Source organism: Phocoena phocoena, chromosome 18 (genome assembly GCF_963924675.1).
Source record: "Phocoena phocoena chromosome 18, mPhoPho1.1, whole genome shotgun sequence".
In the NCBI taxonomy this organism is placed as follows: Eukaryota; Metazoa; Chordata; class Mammalia; order Artiodactyla; family Phocoenidae; genus Phocoena; species Phocoena phocoena.
This window is the reverse complement of record NC_089236.1, coordinates 2922011-2945283: the sequence shown is the minus strand read 5'-3', so window position 1 is coordinate 2945283 and position 23273 is coordinate 2922011. Positions and strand designations below refer to the sequence as shown.

At 46.9% G+C, this 23273-nt stretch overlaps 1 protein-coding gene across 1 annotated transcript in view; it reads left to right on the top strand.

Moving 5' to 3' along the window:
- MIPEP (mitochondrial intermediate peptidase) overlaps positions 1–23273 on the top strand; it is a 133506-nt gene that overhangs the window by 11776 nt on the left and 98457 nt on the right. Inside the window, exons 5-10 of the mRNA XM_065896321.1 lie at positions 86–149; positions 4410–4592; positions 5112–5268; positions 9256–9304; positions 10950–11010; positions 14992–15044. Coding sequence (XP_065752393.1) covers positions 86–149; positions 4410–4592; positions 5112–5268; positions 9256–9304; positions 10950–11010; positions 14992–15044 — 567 coding nt within the window. The remainder of the gene's footprint in view (positions 1–85; positions 150–4409; positions 4593–5111; positions 5269–9255; positions 9305–10949; positions 11011–14991; positions 15045–23273) is intronic.

Below are 23273 nucleotides of genomic sequence, written 5' to 3'. Positions count from 1 at the left end.
AAAAGATGGATTTATTTTGCAAAAAACTGATTTTTGTTCATAATTATCATTACCTGTTCTAACCTGTCACCTATTTTATTTACAGGCGAGTGGCCGAACTGTTTATGTTTGATTTTGAAATCAGTGGAATCCATCTAGACAGAGAAAAGGTAACCTTGTTTTTTGGCTCCTCTTGTTTTACTGATATCTAGTTGGTATATTGTTGATGTGGTTCTTGTATGTTGCTTGAATTTCCATATTATAAAGACACCTAGGTCGGTTATGTTATAAAATTCTCCTGGAAGTTGTATTTGAACATAGTGCCCTCTGGAAGTTGGCCTGTCACCCAAGATAATTCAGAGTTAAGAAATGACTTGAGGCAGGGCATTTTAGGTGTCATGGAAGTGGGATGAGATGGGCCGTATCAGGAAGGCCAGCTAGTGAGTAGGAAAGCTGGCGCTGTTGAAGATTAGGGTCTGGTTGCAGAAGTACAGGAAGTATTGTTGAGACCCAGTGCAGGTGTGTTTGTTGATGTAATACCTGTCTTGGACAGACCCCCATAGTTTCATTCTGAAAGCAGTAAGCATGGGTTATACCATGTTGAAACTGGGATGGGAGGGGCCTTCTTTGTCCAGACCCCTCATTTTACATGTGTGGGAACAAGGCAAAGCGATCTGTTCAAGTTCCCATCCTTTGTCCTGAGGATCTCTCACCCTGGCTGCTGCTCTTCTAGAACGTGACATCCCAATGCGCGCTTATTCACTTCAGTATTAAGCTCCGGGCTGGGAGAATGGGATGGTCCAACCAGCGCCCAAAGAGCTGCCTGCTCCAGCGTCTCGCCCTGCCTGCCTGCAGCCTAGACTGTTACAGTGCCTCTTTCTTTTTTAGATAAATATGTTTCTCCTGGTAAATATACGATAAAGCCACTTACCTATTAACAGAGATTGGTTTATCAAAGTGTCTTGGAAAGTAGAGGGCAGGATATTGAGAATACGTGTCACATACATAGATGCTGTCATTTTGGTTGGTGCTGAGTGTGAGTAATTCTGAGGCTGCTCACATGTCTGTGTACTGGTGTGGCCTTAAGGGCTCAGCATGTGACTCCTGGCCTAACCCAGCCGTCCCCAAGGCTGATAGGCTCTACTGCAAACTCAGATTGCCTGAAATGGACACATTTGCCCCTTTCCAGACCAGTTTGTTATTAATACTTCTCTGTACCAATAATGCCACCATTCTCTGAGTCACCCAAATCCAATTTTGGAGTCAGTTTGCATTTTTTTCCATTCTCAGTGCTTTCATATCTCAGTGACCAAGTCCTTGGATTGTTTCTGTAGGGCTTCACTTGCCTCTCCGCATCCCCAGAACAACTCACCTTGATCCTTATCACCAAATACCTGGGCCATCCTAAAAGCCATTGTCTTCCTACACCCATTATAAGTAACAGTGATTAAGCATTTGCTCTTTAAAGCACGTATTTCTCATCAGATCTTCATAACAGCTTTGAGGTTGGTACTACTACTATTCCTGTTTCATGGGTGAAGACGCTTAGGCACCTAGAGGTCATGTGATTTCCCCAAGGTCACAGAGCTTGTAGGTGGAGGAGGCTATTACATAAGCCAGGCCGACTCCACGGCCTGCCCAGCTGCCCTGCCTGCAGGCCTTCTGGCGGTCAGTCTAACCTCTGTCTGACCATTGGAGTACTTTCCTTAAAGCGCTGATTCAGTTGTTACTCTCCCACCCAGAACCTTCCAGTGCCTTCCCATTGCCTACTGAAGGAGTATGAATGGTAATTAATACATAGAATCCCCAGCTCTCCCTGCCCCTACCCCCGTGTTACTCATGGCACTGCCCTCCCTGCTCTGGTCCTCTGTCCCCTCTGGGTTTGCCTGTCTGAAATCCCCATTAAGCCTCATCTTCAGGCCATGGTGTCTGCAAAGCTGTTCTCAACCCCGCAGGTGGAATTTTGTATTCATCCGAACCCACGTTTTACTTCACACATGCGGCGTTTACCTTTGGGTTGTTACTACTGCGTTGCTTATCTAACTCACAGGCCTCTCAAGGACAGGGAGTGTGGGTTCTCTTTTTTCATGCACGGGAGTTTTAGGCTCGATAAAATAATGTGTGAGAATCACAATGATGCTCACCAACATTAATCAGATTCGATATTTTCAGGAGGAAGTGTTGCTATTAGAGAATCTGGCAGAATAGTTTTATTATTTTGTAGAATCTTCATGAAAGATGTTTTTGAAACTTTATTAAAAAGTAGCATGTCAGGTCAAGGTCAGCTTCACCAGCACTGACTTTGCTGCTCTTATCTAACGTGTGTTCTTAATAGGACAGCTGCCCCTCCTAGCAGGTAAGTCCCTGCGAGCCCACCCACAGTGAAGATGCAGTAACGTAAACCTGCTGAACTCTGTGTTGTCACTTCAGTGTCTGTTGTCAGAGGTGCTCCACTAGGACAGGGGGCAAGGGAGACAGCACACTTTTAAGAGAGCTTGAAATGAAGCCGCTAACATAACCTACAAACCGTAAAGGCCTACGTTCTTTCTGTATTCTTTCCAGGTCATTCCTTACTTACATTTTAGGGTCTCATGAATACAATTAAAAATTAAAGGAAGTGTGTTCTTCAGCAGTCATTTAATAAATGCAACAATCTCATAGCATTCTTAGAGCTCCGAGTACCACGTGTTTAATTATGTCCAAATGATGAAATGATATGCTTAGCAGACTGTTGGTGAAGTTGGGAAATAAACCGTTTTTATTTTTCCAGGGATTGTAACAGGTGATGAACTCCTTGAAATAACTAATTTTATCACTTTTTTTTTAAAATAGTAAAAGCTTTGAGGAAAGTTTTTGGAACTGTAGTATAATTTCCAGATGTCTTTCTTTTTTGTTATTCCACTGGTCACCATTAGGGGGTGACAGATCGCCATATCAGAAAGAAAACGGGCAAAGAGAACAGTCTGGATGATAAAGGTGTAGGAGTAGCTGAAAGCTTATGTTTCCTATGAAGTTTGAATTGTCTGTATTGAAATTTTTTGTTATTAAAATGCACTAAGTTTTTTCCGGCAGCTTAGCAGGGGTGCATCTGCGTCATACATAGTTACCTTTTAAAACTACTAGTGCTGCCTAATCATTTGTTAGGGTCATCGCGTAGATTAGAACCTGTCAATAGCTGTCGACCCCCTTGCCGGGAAGCTTGCCTGTGATTTCACCTGAAGCCCGTCCTGAGCCCAGGTCTGGATGCCTGTCTAGTTTTCCTGTAACAAGTGCCTGAAAATTCACCCCTTGTTCCCGGGGGGACCTGGCCAGTGACGTGGACCTCAGTTTTAAGGACCTCGTCCCGAACATTTGTGGCGCCCCTTTGATGGCACAGGTTTTCTCAGGAGGTGGTGTCCTAGGGGTGTGACTGACGAGGAAACCCACCCCATTCTGTCACTGTCACTGACGGCCTGAGGCCTGACGGTGCCAGCCGTGGGGCTGGGGGACGTGGTCCTGCCCCAGCAGCCCCGACTCCAGCCCTCCTCACCTCTCTGCTGCTGTCCTGCTGTAGCCCCGCAAGTGGGTGCCCAGCAGAGCTTCGGAAGTGCCCCTTCACTGCACTTCAGCGAAGAACTGCGTTAATTATATCTTCCTTCCCCTGCCCTTGTATCTGATCTTTTAAGACTGAGAATATTTTCTAATCTGCCCTTCAAATACTTCCTGTGTTTAGTCTCAAAATACTTTTAAGTATCATATCAAACAGATTCAGCTACTCCCTGGCTCACTTAACTAAGAGGTTTTCAGGGCCAGGGGAGGACCTGGACTTCCCAACGTTGTTAATTTCACAGATGCGTTGTATAACCCAGACTTTGAATAGAACTCTAGAAGTCACATACGTCTTAAAGCCTAGAAGCACTAAAAATCCGTAAGATAACTTTTTGGTCAGGATATTAAATATCTTTCGAAAGTAGAGTTAACATTTGTAGTACATCACTGTGTGCTAGACATTTATGGGGCTCCCCTGGTGGCGCAGTGGTTGAGAGTCCGCCTGCCAATGCAGGGGACACAGGTTCGAGCCCCGGTCTCGGAGGATCCCACATGCCGCGGAGCAGCTGGGCCCGTGAGCCACAATTGCTGAGCCTGCGCTCTGCAACAAGAGAGGCCGCGATAGTGAGAGGCCCGTGCCCTGCAATGAGGAGTGGCCCCCACTTGCTGCAACTGGAGAAAGCCCTCGCGCAGAAACGAAGACCCAACACAGCCATAAATGAATAAATAAAATTAAACATTTATGATACAAATTATATTCAGTATTCATTTTATCACTTAATATATTTAGTATCTTATTAAATTATAATTCAGCTATATATGTTGCTTTGCTGTCTTCATAGATCACCTATTAAGTTGTGAAATATTACTTAAATAACCTTTATTACTGCCACTACGTACAGCGTAAAAGAGCAGTAGACCTGAACGTTAAAATCTTGGATCTGAGCAGCGCGTTTCTCATGGGAACCCACTTTCCCAGCAAGATTGAGAAGCATCTCCTGCCGGAACACATTCGGCATCACTTCGAGCAGGCCGGGGACCATGTGCTGGTGGATGGTCTGCGTACAGAAGTGCCGGATGACTTGGTACGTGTGCTCCATCCTTCATGCAGTTTGGTCCCCGTACCGGGGCCACGTCTGTTGTGACCCCCAAATTCAGTGATAAGATAGTCACACCTTTAAAAATACGTTAGTGTCACTAAGCACGAAAACTTGAACTGGGGGTTATTAACTCTGTGAATGCTTTGCGTAGTGAAAATGGTTTGATTACTCCTGTTTAATAAAGGGCTCCTCATTTTCAAAGTGTGATGAACAGCAGCCGTGATGGCCATTCTAGGGACTCAGACTTTAATTGCAGGTAGTTTTCACGTCACCTGGTTAAAGGTGCTTCATGGCACATGTGTTGGCTAAGATTTGTGCCACCCTGCCCCGTAGTAGCGAACCCAGTCGAGTATGATTTGTCTCCCATACCAGTGATGAATTCAGAAGCTTTACTCCCTTTGTGGAGACCATTATTCTAAGGCTGGGGGAGGTACCCTATATTATTATGGTGTAGGACTTTGTACTGCGTGTGGATGTCTTTTACCTTTCACTTTCTAAACATAGGTGCGAGAAGCTGCTTATAAAATTTTTCTTTATCCCAATGCTGGTCAATTGAAATGTTTAGAAGAATTGCTCAGCAACAGAGATCTTCTGGCAAAGTTAGTGGGGTATTCTACATATTCCCACAGAGCTCTCCAAGGAACAATGGCTAAAAATCCAGGTGAGCCTGTTTCTCCAGCTTTAAGGACAAAGTAGGGATTTTATGAGGCTGAACTTATGACTTTAAACAGCTATAAATTGCTGTTCTATTTTTCATATAGTCAGAGACCAGTTACTGAGATTTCTGCTTCTTTATTAGGAAGAATTTTTAAATAGAGCTAATAGCTTGGAATGTATTCTGCCCAACCTATGTATTTTTATGTACACGTTGAGAGCAAATCATACTTAAAATTTCACTGATGATGATTTGAATTGTTTTCATTTTAACTCAGCTGGTTTCTGTGCTGAGCCTAACCGGATTGGTTAGAATTAGTGTCAGAGAGAATATTTCTGCTGAAGTCAAGGTTCAGTGTAGGCTGGGTCATGTAAAAACCCATCCTTTCAGAGAGAAGAGGGCTGCTTCGCAAAGTTGGTGCTGGGGCGGGCGTGGGGGGAGCATCTCCTGGGTTTGCTCCGTCCAGTTCTCTATGATTTATGATCTTTAGGGGAGAATGGTTTGCAATGAAAACGATACAAATGTTTATAGCGTATCTTTCAAAGGTGTGTAGTAAATTACAGTTACATTTTAGACACTGAGTTCCGGGTAGGGTGGCCTCGATGGTGGGGCTGTTCAGACCCAGGTGTGTTGTAGGGGTTGGGTCTGCATGGCTTGGTGACGGGCTGAGTGGGGGGAGCAGATGGCCGTGGACACCCGGGGTCTCTGGCCGTGCGTCGGAACAGACGTGCCGATCGCGGGGTCGGGGGACACTGGGAGGGGCTCTGTGCTGTCTCTGTCCCTCCCGTGTTCCCCGCGGTGTCCGTAGCTCCTCGGAGGTTTTCTTGAACCCAGCCCGCCTTGTTTCTTTCTCGTGCACGCCGTCCCCTCGGCCTGGCCTCACTCCCGCCAGTCAGCCGTGGGCACGTCTCCCGCACTCGAGGCCTGCTTGCTGCCTGCGTGTCTGTCCGTCAAAATCCTATCCAGGGTGTCAGTGCTGGGCTCCCACCGCCCTCTCCATGAAGCCTGTTAAAACGTTTCCACGTCCCTTGGGCTCCTTCGTCCCTGAACTCATAGAACACTTAAGTTTGTGTTATATACTTCAGCTCCCAAACAGGTATTCTGTCCCCTCGGGTGCTTTTCCGCAGTCACTGTTGTCACCACGTTGTTATAATGACGTCTTATTATTTTATACGATATGTAATAGTTATATAATGCCTACTCTGGGCCGTTGTTTCCTTTCATTCCTCTGTAGCCGTGTGAGATAGACGGTTGTATCCACTTCACGGATGAAGAGCTGCAGGTCAGGTCGATTGCTAAGACGTGGCAGAGCTCAAGGCCAAACCCAGGCTCTCGATTCATGCTCCTCCATCGGCCGCCTGAGGCCACATATGCCCCTTTTTCTGTGTCACCTGCATCAGCTCTTTCAGTTCATTGGTTCGACAGATACGCACTGAGCGCCCGCTGTGTGCCAGATGTTACTCTAGGCGCTGGAGATAAATCCGAGTAGCACAGATGGGAATCCCTGCTTGTGTGCAGGTGACAGAGGAAAACAGAAAAGCAAGGGAAGAGTCCGGTCTGTTCCTGGCACCTGCAGGTTGTGGAGAAAGTGGTACAGGGAAGGGAGGACTGCGCGTGTCAGGACGTGTGCGGCCTCGCACAGTCCGCGAGGGCTGGTGAACGAGGCTGTGAGCGGAGGGTCCGGATGGGGGCGCAGGTGTGAGGCCGGGAGGAGGAACAGGGGGAGCCCGCGGGGCAGGGCGGGGGGAGGTCACAGCTGAACGAGGCTCGTCGTCGGGGGAGGTGGGTTTGAGCCGGGACTTCAGTGGTCATGGCCCCGCCGAGGGGGCTGAGAACCGCCACAGGGAGGGGCACCCGGAGGTGCTTTGCAGTAGCCACAGTGAGGGACGCAGCTGCTCCAGGCCGACGGCGGCTGTACGGGTGGTGAGATGTCACGTTTGGGGCGTGTGGCACCCGAAGGGAGAGCCAGGCCTTGGACATGAGCCACCGGGAAGACAGTTCCTGCTGACAGGGGCGGGGCAGGAGCACGGTGGGTCTGAGTTAGGTGTGAGGTGCCAGTTGGTCAGTGCAGGTGGAAACACTGATGGACAGCAGGGCACACACACGCCGGGACGAGACTGGTCGGCTTGCCTGGACGCTGGGGGCAGTCGGGGAAGCGGGGGACTGAGCCCCGGCTCGAGTGACTGGAGGTCACTGGAGGTCACCGGAGGTCACCGGCCCCGCAGTAGCGAGCGCCCAGGGTGATGGCCAGCAGATCCATGGCTCGCAAGGTGGTTAGCACAGGAATGTCTTGGAGCTGGACTCTGTGCACACAGTTGTGTCGAGTGTGACCTGTCATTTGGTTGGGGAGCTTGGACGTGTACATAGAAAGATAAACCTTAATACAGATCAGTGTCTTTTTAGTTCCAAATGCACAGCATATGGAAAACAATGCCCTGGGATTTTAGGAGCGCAGGAAGTTTGCAGATGCTTGGATGGTTGTTGAAAGTTTCACGAGGGAAGTGAAGCTGGAGGTGGACAGTGCGGAACAGTGAGCTGTTGACAGCGGGGGCGGGAGGTGGGAGGGGTACAGGTTAGGGTGGACCCCACGTGACAGGTGTGCCGGGTCCTCTTCCAGCGAGGCGTGCGCTTGCCCAAGGCCGGCAAACTCATTCCTTTTTATTGAATACTACGACGGTATCCAGGTAGATTAATTGAGGTAGATGTTTCATATGTAAGAGAGCTAGGAAAACAAAATAGGTGAAAGTTAGTAAACAATGGTTATTTTGAAATAAAAAGCCACACAGAGAGATATATTTGAAAACAGTTCTCTATGCTAGCTGGTTTGATATCCGGAAATAAAGACTTTAGTGTAAACTAAATAACAGTTGTTTTTCTTAACACGGTCTAAAACGAGGCAGCGTTTTTCAGGTTACGAGATACGGGCTTGTTCAGCAGTGATGGTGGGGAGACCCTTGGGTTCCTGGAAAAGAGATAAACTGAACAAGAAACTGAAACATATAAAAGACCATCTGGAAAATAGAAAAACACTGTGTGTAGCCCACTCTCAAATACATGTGAAAGCCGTGTACATGTTAAACAGTGGCAAAAAGTGCTAAATTCAAAAAGTCACATGAAAAATTTCCTATCATGGGAAACAACAGTAACTCCACTACATTGCCTTTGTGGGTTTGTACAAAATAGTGACTTATGGCTGATGTATTTTAAGTAGTTAAAAAAAAAAAATTCCAATAGAGCCTAAATTTTTAATGTTCTAATTTTGCCATATTTTCTTTGGATACTGATCCTAAATAGATTATTCTGCTGTGTATATAAAAATAAAAATATTGGGCTTCCCTGGTGGCGCAGTGGTTGAGAGTCCGCCTGCCGATGCAGGGGACACGGGTTCATGCCCCGGTCCGGGAAGATCCCACATGCCGAGGAGTGGCTGGGCCCGTGAGCCATGGCCGCTGAGCCTGCGCGTCCGGAGCCTGTGCTCCGCAACGGGAGAGGCCACAGCAGGGAGAGGCCCGCGTACTGCAAAAAAAAAAAAAAAAAAAAAAAAAAAATTTTACCCAGAAAAACACTGATTTTTAAAATCTGATGTTTCTAAGTTGTAGTGATTTTTATGAACAAATCAGAGGCTAGCTATCTCTTGAAAACTCAGAAAAAAATTAGACATGTCTGACAGACATTTTTTTCCCTTAAACATACGAGTAGATAGAAATAGATAGAACCTTTGGATTCTTTTCTTTCGTTTCCCCTTAACTTTTTATTTTGGGGTATCATTTAAGGCTTTGATTATTACTATGTCAGTTTAATTCGTTTATTTAATAAAGATTATCATCATCCAGAAGTGCCTAGCATATGTTAGCAACCCAGCTTCCCTTTGAGGATCCTCACTTTAAAGGCGTTGTAGTGTATGGACTTATGATCACCACATTATAATTTTAACAGGCATGTACATTTTATTTTATGTAGTTAAAGATATTTTCTTTTGGATTTTCATTTTAGAGACTGTCATGCAGTTCCTTGAGAAGCTATCTGACAAACTCTCTGAAAGGTTCGTTTTTGTATTCTCTTTAGAGTACATGTTATTTATTTAGGTTTTTTTTTTAAGACTTGATTTATAAAAAAACAATTAGTGACCTGTTAAGAATATAAGTGTTGGAATATTGCGTCAGATCTGTGGACTATTCAAGAGATTAGATGAACAGTGAGCCCTCCTTTGAAAGTGCAAAGTCGTCCCCCGAAGGTGACAGTCTCGGAAACTTGGGCTGTCCCCTCTGATGAACCAGTCAGCCGTCTTGAGGAACTCATCATTGATAGGGACTTCTTAAAATTTCCCAAACCTTTTGAAACTATATATTTTAGCTTGTACCATCAGTTTTATCATCAGCTGGAAATGTAGTATTTCTCTTCTGTCGGCCTCAGTGTGGGTGGCTGGTGGGGATGGTAGATGGATCTGTTTGCCCTGCTGTGTGCTTTAAGAGCGCTCTCAGTGGTCCCTCTGTCACAACTGCCTGCCTTCTCCCTGCCCAGCCCCCTGGGCTGGCCCTCATCCTCGGGGCCACTCTGGTAGTGCTCTTTCTGGGGGCCAGCCCCCCAGGAGCCTTCAGACACCCTGGCTCTAGGACGAGGCATGGCACGTTTGTGAGAGACCGTGATCTCTCCTATGGCACTGCCTAAAACCTCGTTTGCTGCCTGACTGCAGCAGCGTGTTAATTTTAGCTCCAATTTCCATCTTCTGTTATAAACTCATGCCTTAGAACACAGTCCTCTCCAATTTGGATTCTATTTATAAATTCTAAAATTATCTTTCAATGCAGTGAGCTGTCGTGGCTTTGATATAATGAAGTAGTGTTGATTATGCAGTTATTTGAGACTTTATTCTACTTTGCCTTGCTGGTTAAGCATTATTATTCTTTTTCACTTGTATGTAGCTATAGATTATATTTTGAGCAGACTTATCTTCAGATTTTTATAGTGGTATATAGGAGTTCATTCTAACGGAAATTTCATATTCTGTGAATATTAAGTACATATTTGATTATTGCCCAGCTGGAGGTTTTTGGTAGGGGAAAAATTATGACTAGCAATCTTAAATATAATCTGTGTTAATATTCTTTTATAGGAAGTAATTTGTTAGCCTCTTTTTTAAGGTGTAGCAAAAAGCAGTGGTTTAGGGCTTCCCTGGTGGCGCAGTGGTTGAGAGTCTGCCTGCCGATGCAGGGGACGCGGGTTCGTGCCCCGGTCCGGGAAGATCCCACATGCCGTGGAGCGGCTGGGCCCGTGAGCCATGGCCGCTGAGCCTACGCGTCCGGAGCCTGTGCTCCGCAATAGGAGAGGCCACAGCAGTGAGAGGCCCGCATACAGCAAAAAAAAAAAAAAAAAAAAAGCAGTGGTTTAAAGTTTACTGATTAACACTTTGCACTTCGCATGTTTCTGTTAACACTGCTAGTTTTTCCAGGCTTTTAGTACTTTCAAGACATATCTCTGCCAAGGTGCTTTTTAAGGTAGAAATTGTAGTAATTTATTGATGTATATATTATCGTTTCTTCTAGCACATGTAAAACTTGGTTAATACTGGTTGCGTTTGCACTACAAATTACTTCTAATTTTATCATGAGTAACATAAGCAGACTAGTTCTTTTATAATGTAATTATGAAATTTTGTCCTAACAATTACTGATAAACCTGTTTTACAGAACTATGAAAGATTTTGAGATGATACGAGGGATGAAAATGAAACTAAATCCTCAAAATTCTGTAAGTGACCCTCTTGGGATATTTTTATTATAATATAAACAGTCTGTCAGCTGAGGTCTTTATCTTTTGACTCTAGAACTTTCTTGTGATTTGCTGACGGTGTATATAGTCTTGTTTCTGATCCTTGGATTTGGGGAATAAAGTATTGAAATATTTGATACAAATGTCGGAGTCTGACATTCCAGGAAATCCATTGTTTTTGTTGGTTAGTTGCTATCTCTCTCTCTCTCTCTCTCTCACACACACACACACACACACACACACACACACACAGAGTCTGTTAACACAACCTGTGTTAATATCTGCTCACACAAAGGTTGCTTCTGTTCTATGGAGAGTTGGCGTCTGTGTGCGAAGCACCTTTAGGGGGCTCAGGAGGGGATGGCCTGGCCGGTGGCAGCTTCAGCATCAGTGCTCACCTTGCAGTTGACACGTTTGTTTGCTAACCTGTGGAGCTCAGTTAAGTAGATCAATGTTGACTGACAAAGTGTAACCCATCTTGAAAACACTGAATCTTAAGATCAAATGATTACATGATTCTTCCAGTCAGACTGAGTGTCCTTAGGGCCAGAGTGTGCCCTGAAAAGGGATGAGATCCCAGGTGTGAGGGCTCGGGTCCTCATCTGGCTCGGGGTGCCACGGGATTGCTGGGGTGTCTGGACCCCTCTCCTGTAGCTGCTGGTGGTGGTCATTCTTGGTTGCTGGTGGCTGCTGAGCAGGGTTAGAAACTCTTTACCAGCTTCCCAGATCCTACCACCATGAAATGGAGTAATTCTGTCATAGTCACTGATTTCTGGAGCAGCATGTGAGATTGTTAAGTGGTAGTCAGAGCTGTATCTAGCAGAGTAATAACTAGGATTAGCCATCCACCCACTTCGGCTTCGTAGGTAGGTCCACTTAGGAAACTAGATCATGGATCAGAATTCAGCTTGGTGAGCACAGGAACAGAAAAGGTGAAGTGTGTTGCCAAAAGCTAATTCATTAATATGACTCGAAGTTGTTCTCCCTGGACATGTTTTTGTTTGTTTGTTTTTGGCTGCATTGGGTCTTCGTTGCTGCATACGGGTTTTCTCTAGTTGCGGCAAGTGGGGCTGCTCTTCGTCGCGGTGTGCGGGCTTCTCATTGCGGTGGCTTCTCTTGTTGCGGAGCACGGGCTCTAGGCGCGTGGGCTTCCGTAGTGGTGGCTCGTAGGCTCAGTCGTTGTGGCTTGCGGGCTGTAGAGCACAGGCTCAGCTGTGGCGCACGGGCTTAGTTGCTCCACGGCATGTGGGACCTTCCCGGACCAGGGCTCGAACCCGTGTCCCCTGCCTTGGCAGGCGGATTCTTAACCACTGCACCACCAGGGAAGCCCCGGACATGTTATGTAGCTACTGATGCTGGCTGTTCTGAGGATGTTTGGGAAATGCCCTTTCTTCTCTCCTGAAGCCCCCGTTTTGGTGAAGGTGCCACCGTTCCCCTAGGTGCCACTGCTCCCCTAGCCAGACCCTGGACTAAGTCTAGACCAGGGGTTCTCAGACTGCTCCCTGGAAGGCAGCACCTGGGCACTTGGTAGAAAGGCACGAGCTGTGTGTCAGTGAGCCCTGCGGGTGTTCACACCCGCGCCCGCCCGTAGTGTCAGGTACCGAGGCCTGCGGCTTCTGCCTTCCTGGGAACTCTGTCCCCTGTCTGTGCCCATTGCCACAGCCCTGGCTGAGGTCATTATTCCTTCTCCCCAAGACGACAGTGACTGGTTTTCTAGCCTTTTGTTCTGCTCCCCTCGAGGTTGTCCTGCATTCCAACTGCTTTGCTGGGTGCCTGGCCCACGTTGGATGTGGAGAAGGTCCTGGGTACTTACTCGGAATGGGAATGAGTGAATGCAGGGCTGCCAGAGGGATTTTTCTGAAACGCTGATTGGGCCTTGCACTCTTTAACATTTTCAGGTAATTATTAGATTTACCTTCCCATTTCTTGGCTTTCCCACCAAGCCCTTCGTCATCTTTCCCGACGTCCTCCTCTTCTGCTTGGGAGCCCAGTCGGTGCTCTCCGCTCACTGCTGACAGCCGCGTGACGCTCGTGCGCTCTTTTCACTTACTTTTTGCTTTGCTTCCCTTCTTGTACTTTACTTTTATTTATTTTTTATTGAAGTATAGTTGATTTACCATGCTATGCTTTCTTTTATTTTTAAATTGTAACTGACGTTTATGTGCCAGCGAATGCCGTACATCTGGATTACGTGCTCCCATTCTTCACAACCCAGCTCAGGCTCTGTCTCCTGCAGACGTCTCCTGCCCTCCCCTGTGATTTAACACCCTTCGTGGGCTGTTTGGCGTGGTACAGCGTCATACACGTGACACACTGTTCTCTGATTGGCGGGCTGCTTGTCTTCCTGCTGCCCGGACTGTTGTCAGCTCTTGGTACAGGGACGGTGTCTTGTCTCTGTTGCATTAGAGCCTGCGCTCTTTCTGGCACGTAGCAGTTAGTAAACAGTCATCTTTTGGAGGCCATGAGTGCCAGGAACTGATCACTCAGGGGCCAGAGTCCCAGGGATGCTGTCCCTGCCCTTCAGGAGCTCATGGGCAGAAAGAAAGGAAACCTCCATGTCTTACCTTGGTTCCCTTCCCTGATAAAAGTATGAGCATGGGGCTTCCCTGGTGGCGCAGTGGTTGAGAGTCCGCCTGCCGATGCAGGGGACGCGGGTTCGTGCCCTGGTCCGGGAGGATCCCACATGCCGCGGAGTGGCTGGGCCCGTGAGCCATGGCCGCTGGGCCTGTGCGTCCGGAGCCTGTGCTCCACAATGGGAGAGGCCACAACAGTGAGAGGCCCGCGTACCGCAAAAAAAAAAAAAAAAAAAAAAAAAAAAAAAAAAAGTATGAGCATGGCGCATGAGAAAGAATACCTTGTCCGCAGAGGAGATAATGTCTAAACTGAACCTTTAAAAGACCTTGGTAATAAGGATAGAAGCCTCGTTCACGGAGCTCTTCTCAGTGCCAGGTGTTTTGTTTTGCAGTTGAAGTGCATTTAGCAATACTGTCTGGGAGATGCTGTTGATTTATTCAACAGATAACTCTTGAGGGACTACTGTGTAACAGGCAGAATTCAGGGGCCAAGATACAACGGGAAAATTGCAAACAAAATCCCTGCCGTCACGAAGCTTACGTCGTAGGGGAAGAAAAGAGATAGTAAACACATGAAAAAAATCAGTATCGTGCTAGTCCTGTGGTGATAGGAACTGTGGGGGAAATAATGCAGAAAAAGTGGATGGAGGCTGTTGTCTTACAGGGGCTGGGCAGTGAAGACCCTCCCCCCCCCCCCCCCCCCCCCCAAGGAAGATGACACCGGAGCAGCCCTGAAGAAGTGAGGGGCTGGCGACTGGGCAGAGCCGGAGGGAGGGGTCTGCCTTGCAGTGGAGGAGCAGCAGGAGGCCGGCGGGGGTGGGGGAAGCCCTGCGAGTCCCCGTGCTGTGGACTGTGTACCAGGGGTCAAAAATGGTTGTTCTAGTGTTTCTTTATGACATTATTTTCTTTGCCAAGATTAGAGTTAATTCTGCCTTAGTTAACGTTTTAAATTGTTGCTTTCGTTTCTGGTATCCACCCTAAGCTTCTTGCTTAGATTTAGAAAGAACTCTAGTCTCACCTTTAGTTCCCTAATCTTACCTGCAGTATGTTTTATGGATTAAAACATGGGTTACATTTTGGGGAAAATTTCAGCGTGGCTAATTTAATCTATCAATTTTGACTTCCATTAGTTTACATTTTAGAATGACATTTGTTTAGCTTTTCCCCAAATTCTGCAATTATGCTTTATTTATACCTCTCAACTCACTGATTGCAGGGAAGTCAAAATAAAAAGGCACGTATCTCCTGCCAAGTCATGAATTTTTAGGCTTTTTATAAACCTTTTTCTGGCATCATAACAGGTATACATTTTATAAGTTGGCTAAATTATTGATTGAAATTGTGAAATAGTCAACAGCTTTCATAACAGTGAATTTTTCCTTTGTAGGAATTAATGCCTTGGGATCCCCCCTACTACAGTGGTGTGATTCGTGCAGAGAGGTACGTTTTTTGAGAAATACTTGTATGTGAGAAGGAAGAAAGAAATAACGTATTGAGCGTTTTGCCTGCTAACTGGGCAACTGTCCCTTCACTTGGTGCCCACGTTACAAACCTGCGTCCCCTCAAGCTCAGGCCCTGTGACGGAGTGGCCAGCAGCCGCCCTCAGGTCACTTATCTGGGTTGGGAAGCCCCTCCCCCAGGCCTGTAGTGGTCCCTCCCCCATAGCCCGTCCTCTGTGGCTTCTGTCATTCCTGTTTACACCTTGTGAGTATCTCCCGCATGGCTGGAATCCGGCCCCTCCGCCTCTTCCTGTGGGTGCTGTCCAGGCTTCTAGACCCTGAGCTGGGGGTGCTGGGACTTTGCTAGAACCCTCGTCGTGTCCCGTTTCGGGCCCGGGGTGGGTGCTCGGCAAATACTTGTTGAGCCAGTAGAGGAATGCGGTAGTACTTGGCATGGTACAGTGTGGTTTTCTTATGTTTTCTCATTTTGATTGGAACACGTCAGCATGTTATTGGCACATCTGGGAGGATATAAATGAAATAAGCATTTGGGAAACTTATGTTGATACAGGGACTCCTCTGGCTTCTGTATTCCTCTGCGTCTATTAAACTGTGGCAAACTAGGAGCTATGCTTTTTTCCCTAAATATACCCTATTTCTGTCATTTTTATGTTTGCTTGTAAACCCACAAAATAGGGAGGCCTGTTCGGAGTGAACACAAAAATGTTTATGTCCCAAGCAACTTTACATCTGCAAGAGGAATATATTTTTTAACAATCTCAGAATCTTAGCCTTTAACAAATCCTTAACATTTTTCTCTTACGGTTCATTTTTTAGATTTGCAGTTAGGATTGACTTAGGTCCTGGAAGAGAACAGAAGTTTTGAGCCGCTTTCTTTACTGAATCGTGCTGGCATCTATCACGATAATATAGTTACTCAGTTGGCACTAAACTTCGGAGTCTTCTGGTTACCATGCATTATATTCAAGCACCAAGCAAAGGGTAGTAAGCACCTCACTAAAATTAGACGCTGCTTCTTCTAATGGTTTCTTTCAGCATTTGTCATAGAAGCAGAAGCCCGTAGCTTTTCCTGTTCGTTCTGCCCCAGCAGCAGGAGGTGGCCTGAGATCGGTCAGTGTGTCCAAGAGCTGACCCACTGAGTTCCCATCTGTTCCCCTCTGTGGCCTCTCCTTACGTATCTGTTCCCCAAACCAGTGTTACTTACAGAGCATAGGCGTCTCCTAACCTGTAGGTAATAATGCTTTGTCAGCTGGTATTTCTTGTACATGTGTCCCAGATTCAGCATCGTCACCTTCTCTATGAAAGCACGTAAACTGTAGTTCAGAATCTATAATAACTTGATCCTGATGAACAGTGAGTGCTTAGAATACGTTCTAGCTTAACGTAAGATACGCTAGAATAAGACATTACTCCACAGTTGTGTTTTATGGCTGCCAGACTTCATATCCTGTTCTTACAGTTGCATTAAAAAATAGCATTTCTCTCTTAAAATCCTTTCCAAGACATAGCATACAGGAATGTTAAATTTTTTATTAATATGTTCCATATTTATGTAAAGTTTTTCATTGTATTTTTGACATTGGAAAGTAATGTAAATTAGATGTCCTTGTTTCTTTCTGATTTTTGCCACTGTGATTTTTATGTGGTGTTCCTCTGCATCATGTCCCCCACCCCTTATTATTACTATTATTATATTTTGTGGTACGCGGGCCTCCCACTATCGCGGCTCCTCCCGTTGCGGAGCACAGGCTCCGGACGCGCAGGCTCAGCGGCCGTGGCTCACGGGCCCAGCCGCTCCGCGGCATGTGGGATCTTCCCGGACCGGGGCACGAACCCGTGTCCCCTGCATCGGCAGGCGGACTCTCAACCACTGCGCCACCAAGGAAGCCCGATTATTATTATTTTTGACCGTGCTGCGTGGCATGCAGGATCTTAGTTCTCCGACCAGGGATCAAACCCACGTCCCCTGCAGTGGAAGCTCCGAGTCCTAACCACTGGACCACCAGGGAAGTGCCTCCCATCCCTTATTTTTTAATACCTTAGCCTTAAATTTAAAAGCGATATTTTTGTCATTTCACTGTGCTCTGTAAGTATAGCATACCCAAGTGGTGGTTCTGTGGAAATTACATGTGGATATTTGAATACTTGGAAAGATAGAATCAGTTATGAAGTATACGTATGCATTAATCAGGGTGTGCGATCCTTGAGAAGTTTGACAGTGATCTTAAACAGAAGCTGTTGAATAAAGGGGAGCGAGTCCTCCATTTATACCAAAAATGCACCACTGGGAAGTCTTTAGGTTGCTGCCTGACTCCGGACTCAGTACTTAGAGATCCCAGAGCCCCCCGAAGTTTGGGAATTCTGACTCCTCTGCACCCACCACAGAGATGGGGTCTTCTTGTCCAGATGGGAGGGTTGGGGACAGCGTGGCCCTGTGGCCAGGAGCTCCTGAGGGCTGAGGCCCCGGACAGGCCTGGCTCCCCTATGACATGTGCTACACGCAGTCTGGGAAAGTGACTTATCCTCAGCCAGCTTGTATTTTTAGTACTAAAATAACATTATTATGTGGAATTGGCCATCTGTAGACCTTCTTCTAGAGAATGGTCCCCTCTAAGAGATGCTTTGTAATTGTCCTCTCAAATCTTTTGAAGGAGGTTCAGTTCTGCCTTAAAGCTTCTCTGAGAAAACACTCATCTGAAATGTAGTGACTATATTAAATGAGTAGCAGAATACATCAGAGAGCTTTTGGTGAGAGAGACAGGGGTCCACCTTGCCTGTGCATCCTGGTGGCCGTGTCCAGGGCAGGGGAGCTTGCCTGTGGCCGGCAGGACCCCACACAGGGGTCCTTTCCGTCTTCAAGGTCACAGACCCACTACCGCCTTTAAAATGAAGCTGGAGCGTCGCTCAAGGTTCGCGTGGCTCTAACGAAAGACACACACATGCCCTCTGGTTCTCCCTCACCACCCTTGTCCTCCTCAGGTTACCTCGGCCAAACTGAACCCTGTCCCCTGCCTGGTCCCTTTCTGTGTCAGAGACTGCGGCTTCCTGCCCTGCCCTACCTGTGACATTGTGCCTGGAGTCCCCGAAGCCCCCTGGCCTGTGCTTATAGCCCAAGTGCCGCACAGCCGGGCGCTCACAGTGTCCCCTGGACCTCACTGTCAGCCACGCCCGGAAGCGCAGAGCAACGTTTGTCTTGTCTCCTCTGTTTGAAGTGCAGTGGGGAACACGCTCTGGGCCCAGGAAACGTGCTGGCTGACAGCCGTTGTTGGAGCCTGTGTCTACACCAGTGGTTGGAGATCCGTAGTAAAAGCAGCCCAGTGATCACTATTTTGGTGAACATACTTTTGTGGATGGCATTTTTCATCTGTCAGGTTTGTTGAAGGCAGCGTGACCTCTGGAGGTCTTCTGATGCTCCTTTGTTGAGAGGTTTCCCCCAGGCTGGCTGGTTCTTGGAGTAGAAATCACCACTCTCCTGGGAACACAATGTAACCCACCTGACAGCCACAGGGGACTTCAGTTCACTTATTTGGCTGTTAACTCAGTAAAAGAACCAGGAAAAGGGATGCAGAAATGCTTTAGGTGGGATTGTAAGAATTGGGGCGTTTAAAACCTCTATTTTGAGTAGCTTGAAAGGCAGAGGATGGAGTTTTGGTTTGCAGTGTCAGTCATCTTGATTGACTAGAGTAGACTGAGAGGCGCAGGTAGTGGAGGAGAAAAGAAAGGGAAAATGTAATCGTTTGGGTTTGAGGTTAGAAGGGTAGAACAAAGTGAAGATTTCTAAATCCTCGTTAAATGCCTCTACTTGCAAGTAAAGACTAAAATGTATGGTTTGACATGAAATGAAAAGCAGAAGGGGCTTTCCTTGATTTGAGCTTTTTTTCAAGTTACCCAGGGACTTTTTTTGGCCTACGTGTTAAACACTTAAGATTTATTTCACATTTCTTAATGTTCGCATAAGTGAAGAAAGAACCTGTTAGAAAGATAGGAAATTGTGTTTTCATACTGTGAGAGGTGAGTCCTGGGAAACAGTGGCAGAAGCAGCTAATGGGGAATCTTCAAGAGCAAAAATACCTTAATTTTTTTCTTTTTCAAGTTTTAAATTCTTCATGGAAGAGTGAAAGTAATTCTTTACGAAAAGCGTGTGTGCAATGATTTTATTTAAAATTTTTATTTTTGAAGAGTTAATACATTCACGTGGTTGGGACAAAACTGAAAACAGCACGAAGTGTCCATTGAGGTATTTCGAACGCTGTGCGCGGCCTCCTCCACCCCTGCCCTCAGGAACAATCATTCTTACAGTGTTCACTGCATCCTTCCAGTGTTTGATTTTTGTTTTTAATGCTCGAGGACTTTATTTATTTTCTGCCAAGGATGAGTTTCAGTGAGTCACATTTCACTTGTTTTGGTGCTGTTTTATAGAATGATGTCATTGGGATGTGGGATTCAGTAGAGTTTATTCCTTGCCAAGGTATATTCTGAAATGTCGGGAGCGTTCACATAATGATTTAGGAATGTTTTGTGTTTTAAACTATTCATGAAACATTGGACTTCCATAGAAGGATGGTATGGTGTTTCAAGATAATACGACTGCTTGATACATGAAATTGTGTAGTCTGTTTGTTTAGCATATGTATACTGAGCTCGTTGCTTTCAATTTTTAAGAAAACCTTTACAATGAAAACTTTCAAAATAAACAGAAATAGGGAGAATAATATGAGTAACCCCCATATACTCATCTCCCAGATGAAGTAATTATCAAGGTTTTGTTTGCCATGTTTGCTTCACTGGTCTCTCTTATTTCTCCCTTCCTTCTTGTTACTAAAGTATTTTAAGCTGAATCCTAGCCCTTGTGTCATGTCACTCTTGTGTATTCTTTCCGTCTCTCAGTACGTTGCTGTTTTCTTATATGACTCCAGAACCACCAGAACCCAGTAAAGTTGGCAGCAGTTCATGGGCGTCATCTCGTACCCCGACTACAGCCCTGTTTCCTTGATGGTCTCCAGTCTGTTTCTTCCCAGTTGGCTTGCTGGGCTTTCTGTCTGAGTCTCTTGCTCCAGAGCTGCTCCCCACACGTCATGCCCCAGCCGACCTTGTTCACATTGCCACTCGCTAAAGAGACCAGGTCGTTGGTCCTACAGGATTTCCAAGCTCGTGGGCTGATCTGGTTGCCTTCACGTGGGGTCATTTCCCTGGTTCCTGTCTTCCTGTAACGTGGATCTTGTGCCCCTCCCCCCCCAATTGTGTTGGTTATGCTCTCTTGTGTTTCACGTGTGGCTATTTGATTTTACGTGTTGATGGAACTGAAGAAGCTGAGTGAGAGGCTGTCATAATAGAGGTCTCCCTGCTCTCCTGGGATTTGGCTCCAGCCTCTATGATGGGGTCCTGTCACCTGGTGCCATGTCAGCGTGACTGTGGTCATCCTTTCCCCTAAGGTTCCCTTTCCTACCTCTCTAGGGTGAGGATGAAATTGTACTGTGATCTGTGTTAAGAGCAGTTTCCAGGACTTCCCTGGTGGTGCAGTGGTTAAGAATCCGCCTGCCAATGCAGGGGACACGGGTTCGAGCCCTGGTCCGGGAAGATCCCACATGCCGTGGAGCATCTAAGCCCGTGCGCCACAACTACTGAACCTGTACTCTAGAGCCCGCGAGCCACAACTACTGAGCCCGCATGCCACAACTATGCACGCCTAGAGCCTGTGCTCCACAACAAGAGAGGCCACCGCTTCTGAGTAGCCCCCGCTCTCCGCAACTAGAGAAAGCCTGTGCGCAGCAATGAAGACTCAACACAGACAAAAATAAGTAAAATAAATACATTTGGGGAAAAAAAAAGAGCAGTTTCCAGTGAACCGTGTATCTGATCTCCACCATTAAGGAAAAGAGCCCCCTCCTTACCAGGCAATTTGGCTGGAGCTGTTTTCTTGCCTCTAGAGTCAGAAGTCAAGATAGGACCAAACGGACGATGGCCAGTTCTTTATGAAACAGAGACGAAAACGGTATTTTCAGTGTGTGGTTACCTGAAAGGGAAACAGGGTTCCTACTACCTTTCGGTTCTTTCATTGCTACCTTACCTTTATTTAGCTGGAGAAAACAGTCGTTCTCCCGGTGGCTTCACGATGACAAGTTTCATGGTGTCATCCAGCTGTCACACTGTGATCCTGCCGAAAACATCATTCCTGATGCCAGAAACATTCTGTGTGTTCCATTTTCCTTTGGTGAGGTTGAAAGTAGCTCTGACGGTGCCGTCACACATGTATGTCTGCGCCTCCTAAGTGTCTGTTATCTGTCGTGTTTGTCCTGCAGGGACCCTCTGTAAGCACTTGTCTGCTGTGCAGGTTCCCACACCTGCCTTAACTTACTGAATAGAATAGGGTGGGACTGAAACCTGTGGTACCCGCAGTTTCATCCTGGATTCACTGACGGTACTGAACTGTGTTTTGTATTTTCACTACGTTCAGTGCCAAGGTTTTTGGAAGTAAAGTCCAAGTTCTTTCTTTACCTTCATCCCAGGTGCATCAGAAGTTGACATGTAAGTCTGACTCATAGAGTGTGCTTCAGAGAGACACTGATATATTGATTTTTAAATTTTATTTTATTTTTTAAAATTCTTTTAAATTTATTTATTTATTTTTGGCTGTGTTGGGTCTTCGTTTCTGTGCGAGGGCTTTCTCTAGTTGCGGCGAGCGGGGGCCAGTCTTCATCGCGGTGCGCGGGCCTCTCACTGTCGCGGCCTCTCTCGTTGCAGAGCGCAGGCTCCAGACTCGCAGGTTCAGTAGTTGTGGCTCACGGGCCTAGTTGCTCCGCGGCATGTGGGATCTTCCCAGACTAGGGCTTGAACCCATGTCCCCTGCATTAGCAGGCAGATTCTCAACCACTGCGCCACCAGGGAGGCCCCCATTGCTTGTTTTAAAAAACTTAAATTACAACAAATGAATTCTTCAGTGGAAAGTCTCTTACTGACTAGTATTTCTGTACTTACTTTAATGATTGTTCCTGATGAGGATTTTGAGATACTGCTAATTTCTATTGTTTTTAATAAGAAAGACCTAATTTATACCATTTACCATGTTGATTATAATATGTTCTTTGAGAACTGAAAATTTGTAAACCCACACGTGGCATATTTTTTTTTTTTTTTTTGCATTATGCGGGTCTCTCACTGCTGTGGCCTCTCCCATTGCGGAGCACAGGCTCCGGACGCGCAGGCTCAGCGGCCATGGCTCACAGGCCTAGCCGCTCCGCGGCATGTGGGATCTTCCTGGACTGGGGCACGAACCCGCGTCCCCTGCATCGGCAGGCGGACTCTCAACCACTGCGCCACCAGGGAAGCCCGTGGCATATTTTTAACCAGAAGAAATAGCAGAGAATTTACTGAGCTTCACTTACCAGCCATGGTAGATGAACAGTAATCTTCCAGTTTTTTTTCTGAGGATTCTAGAGATCTCTTATTTCTGCATTCAAGTCAGGGGAACACCTTTACAACAAATAGCAGTAAACTTCTTGCAAAACTAGGAAAGAGTTTGGGTGATGAAACCAAATCCTCGGAATACCCTTAAATTTTACTGTGTTTAGGTTGGGCTGTGGCTGTGACGTGCTGTGAGGTTTTGTGTCACCTGTTGTGCTTTTCTCTTGTTTGGGGGGGGGTCTCTAGATGAGGGAGGACATTTTTTTCGCAGTGGTTTCTCTTCTTACGGGGATCATGCTGCGAGCAGGTGGCATGGCAAGCGGGGGTGGCGGGGGGAGCGGCGTGTTGGCCCCGGGGGCACGGGGGTGGTGGTGGTGCTGCTGCTGCCCCCTGAGCCCGGCATCCCGGAAGGCCTCAGTGACCTGTGACGCCGAACATCCTGTGGGTTGCGGATGTAAGCTGAGTGCACAAAGGCAGGCAGGGCGCCTCGGCAGGGGTGTAGCTGCTGGAAATACCTTGGAGCTTCCTGAGTCCCTCACAGCCTCTCTGGGCCTCTCCTTCCGGCTGCTCTTAAGGAGGGGATCTCACAGCCTCTCTGGGCCTCTCCTTCCGGCTGCTCTTAAGGAGGGGATCTCACAGCCTCTCTGGGCCTCTCCTTCCGGCTGCTCTTAAGGAGGGGATCTCACAGCCTCTCTGGGCCTCTCCTTCCGGCTGCTCTTAAGGAGGGGATCTCACAGCCTCTCTGGGCCTCTCCTTCCGGCTGCTCTTAAGGAGGGGATCTCACAGCCTCTCTGGGCCTCTCCTTCCG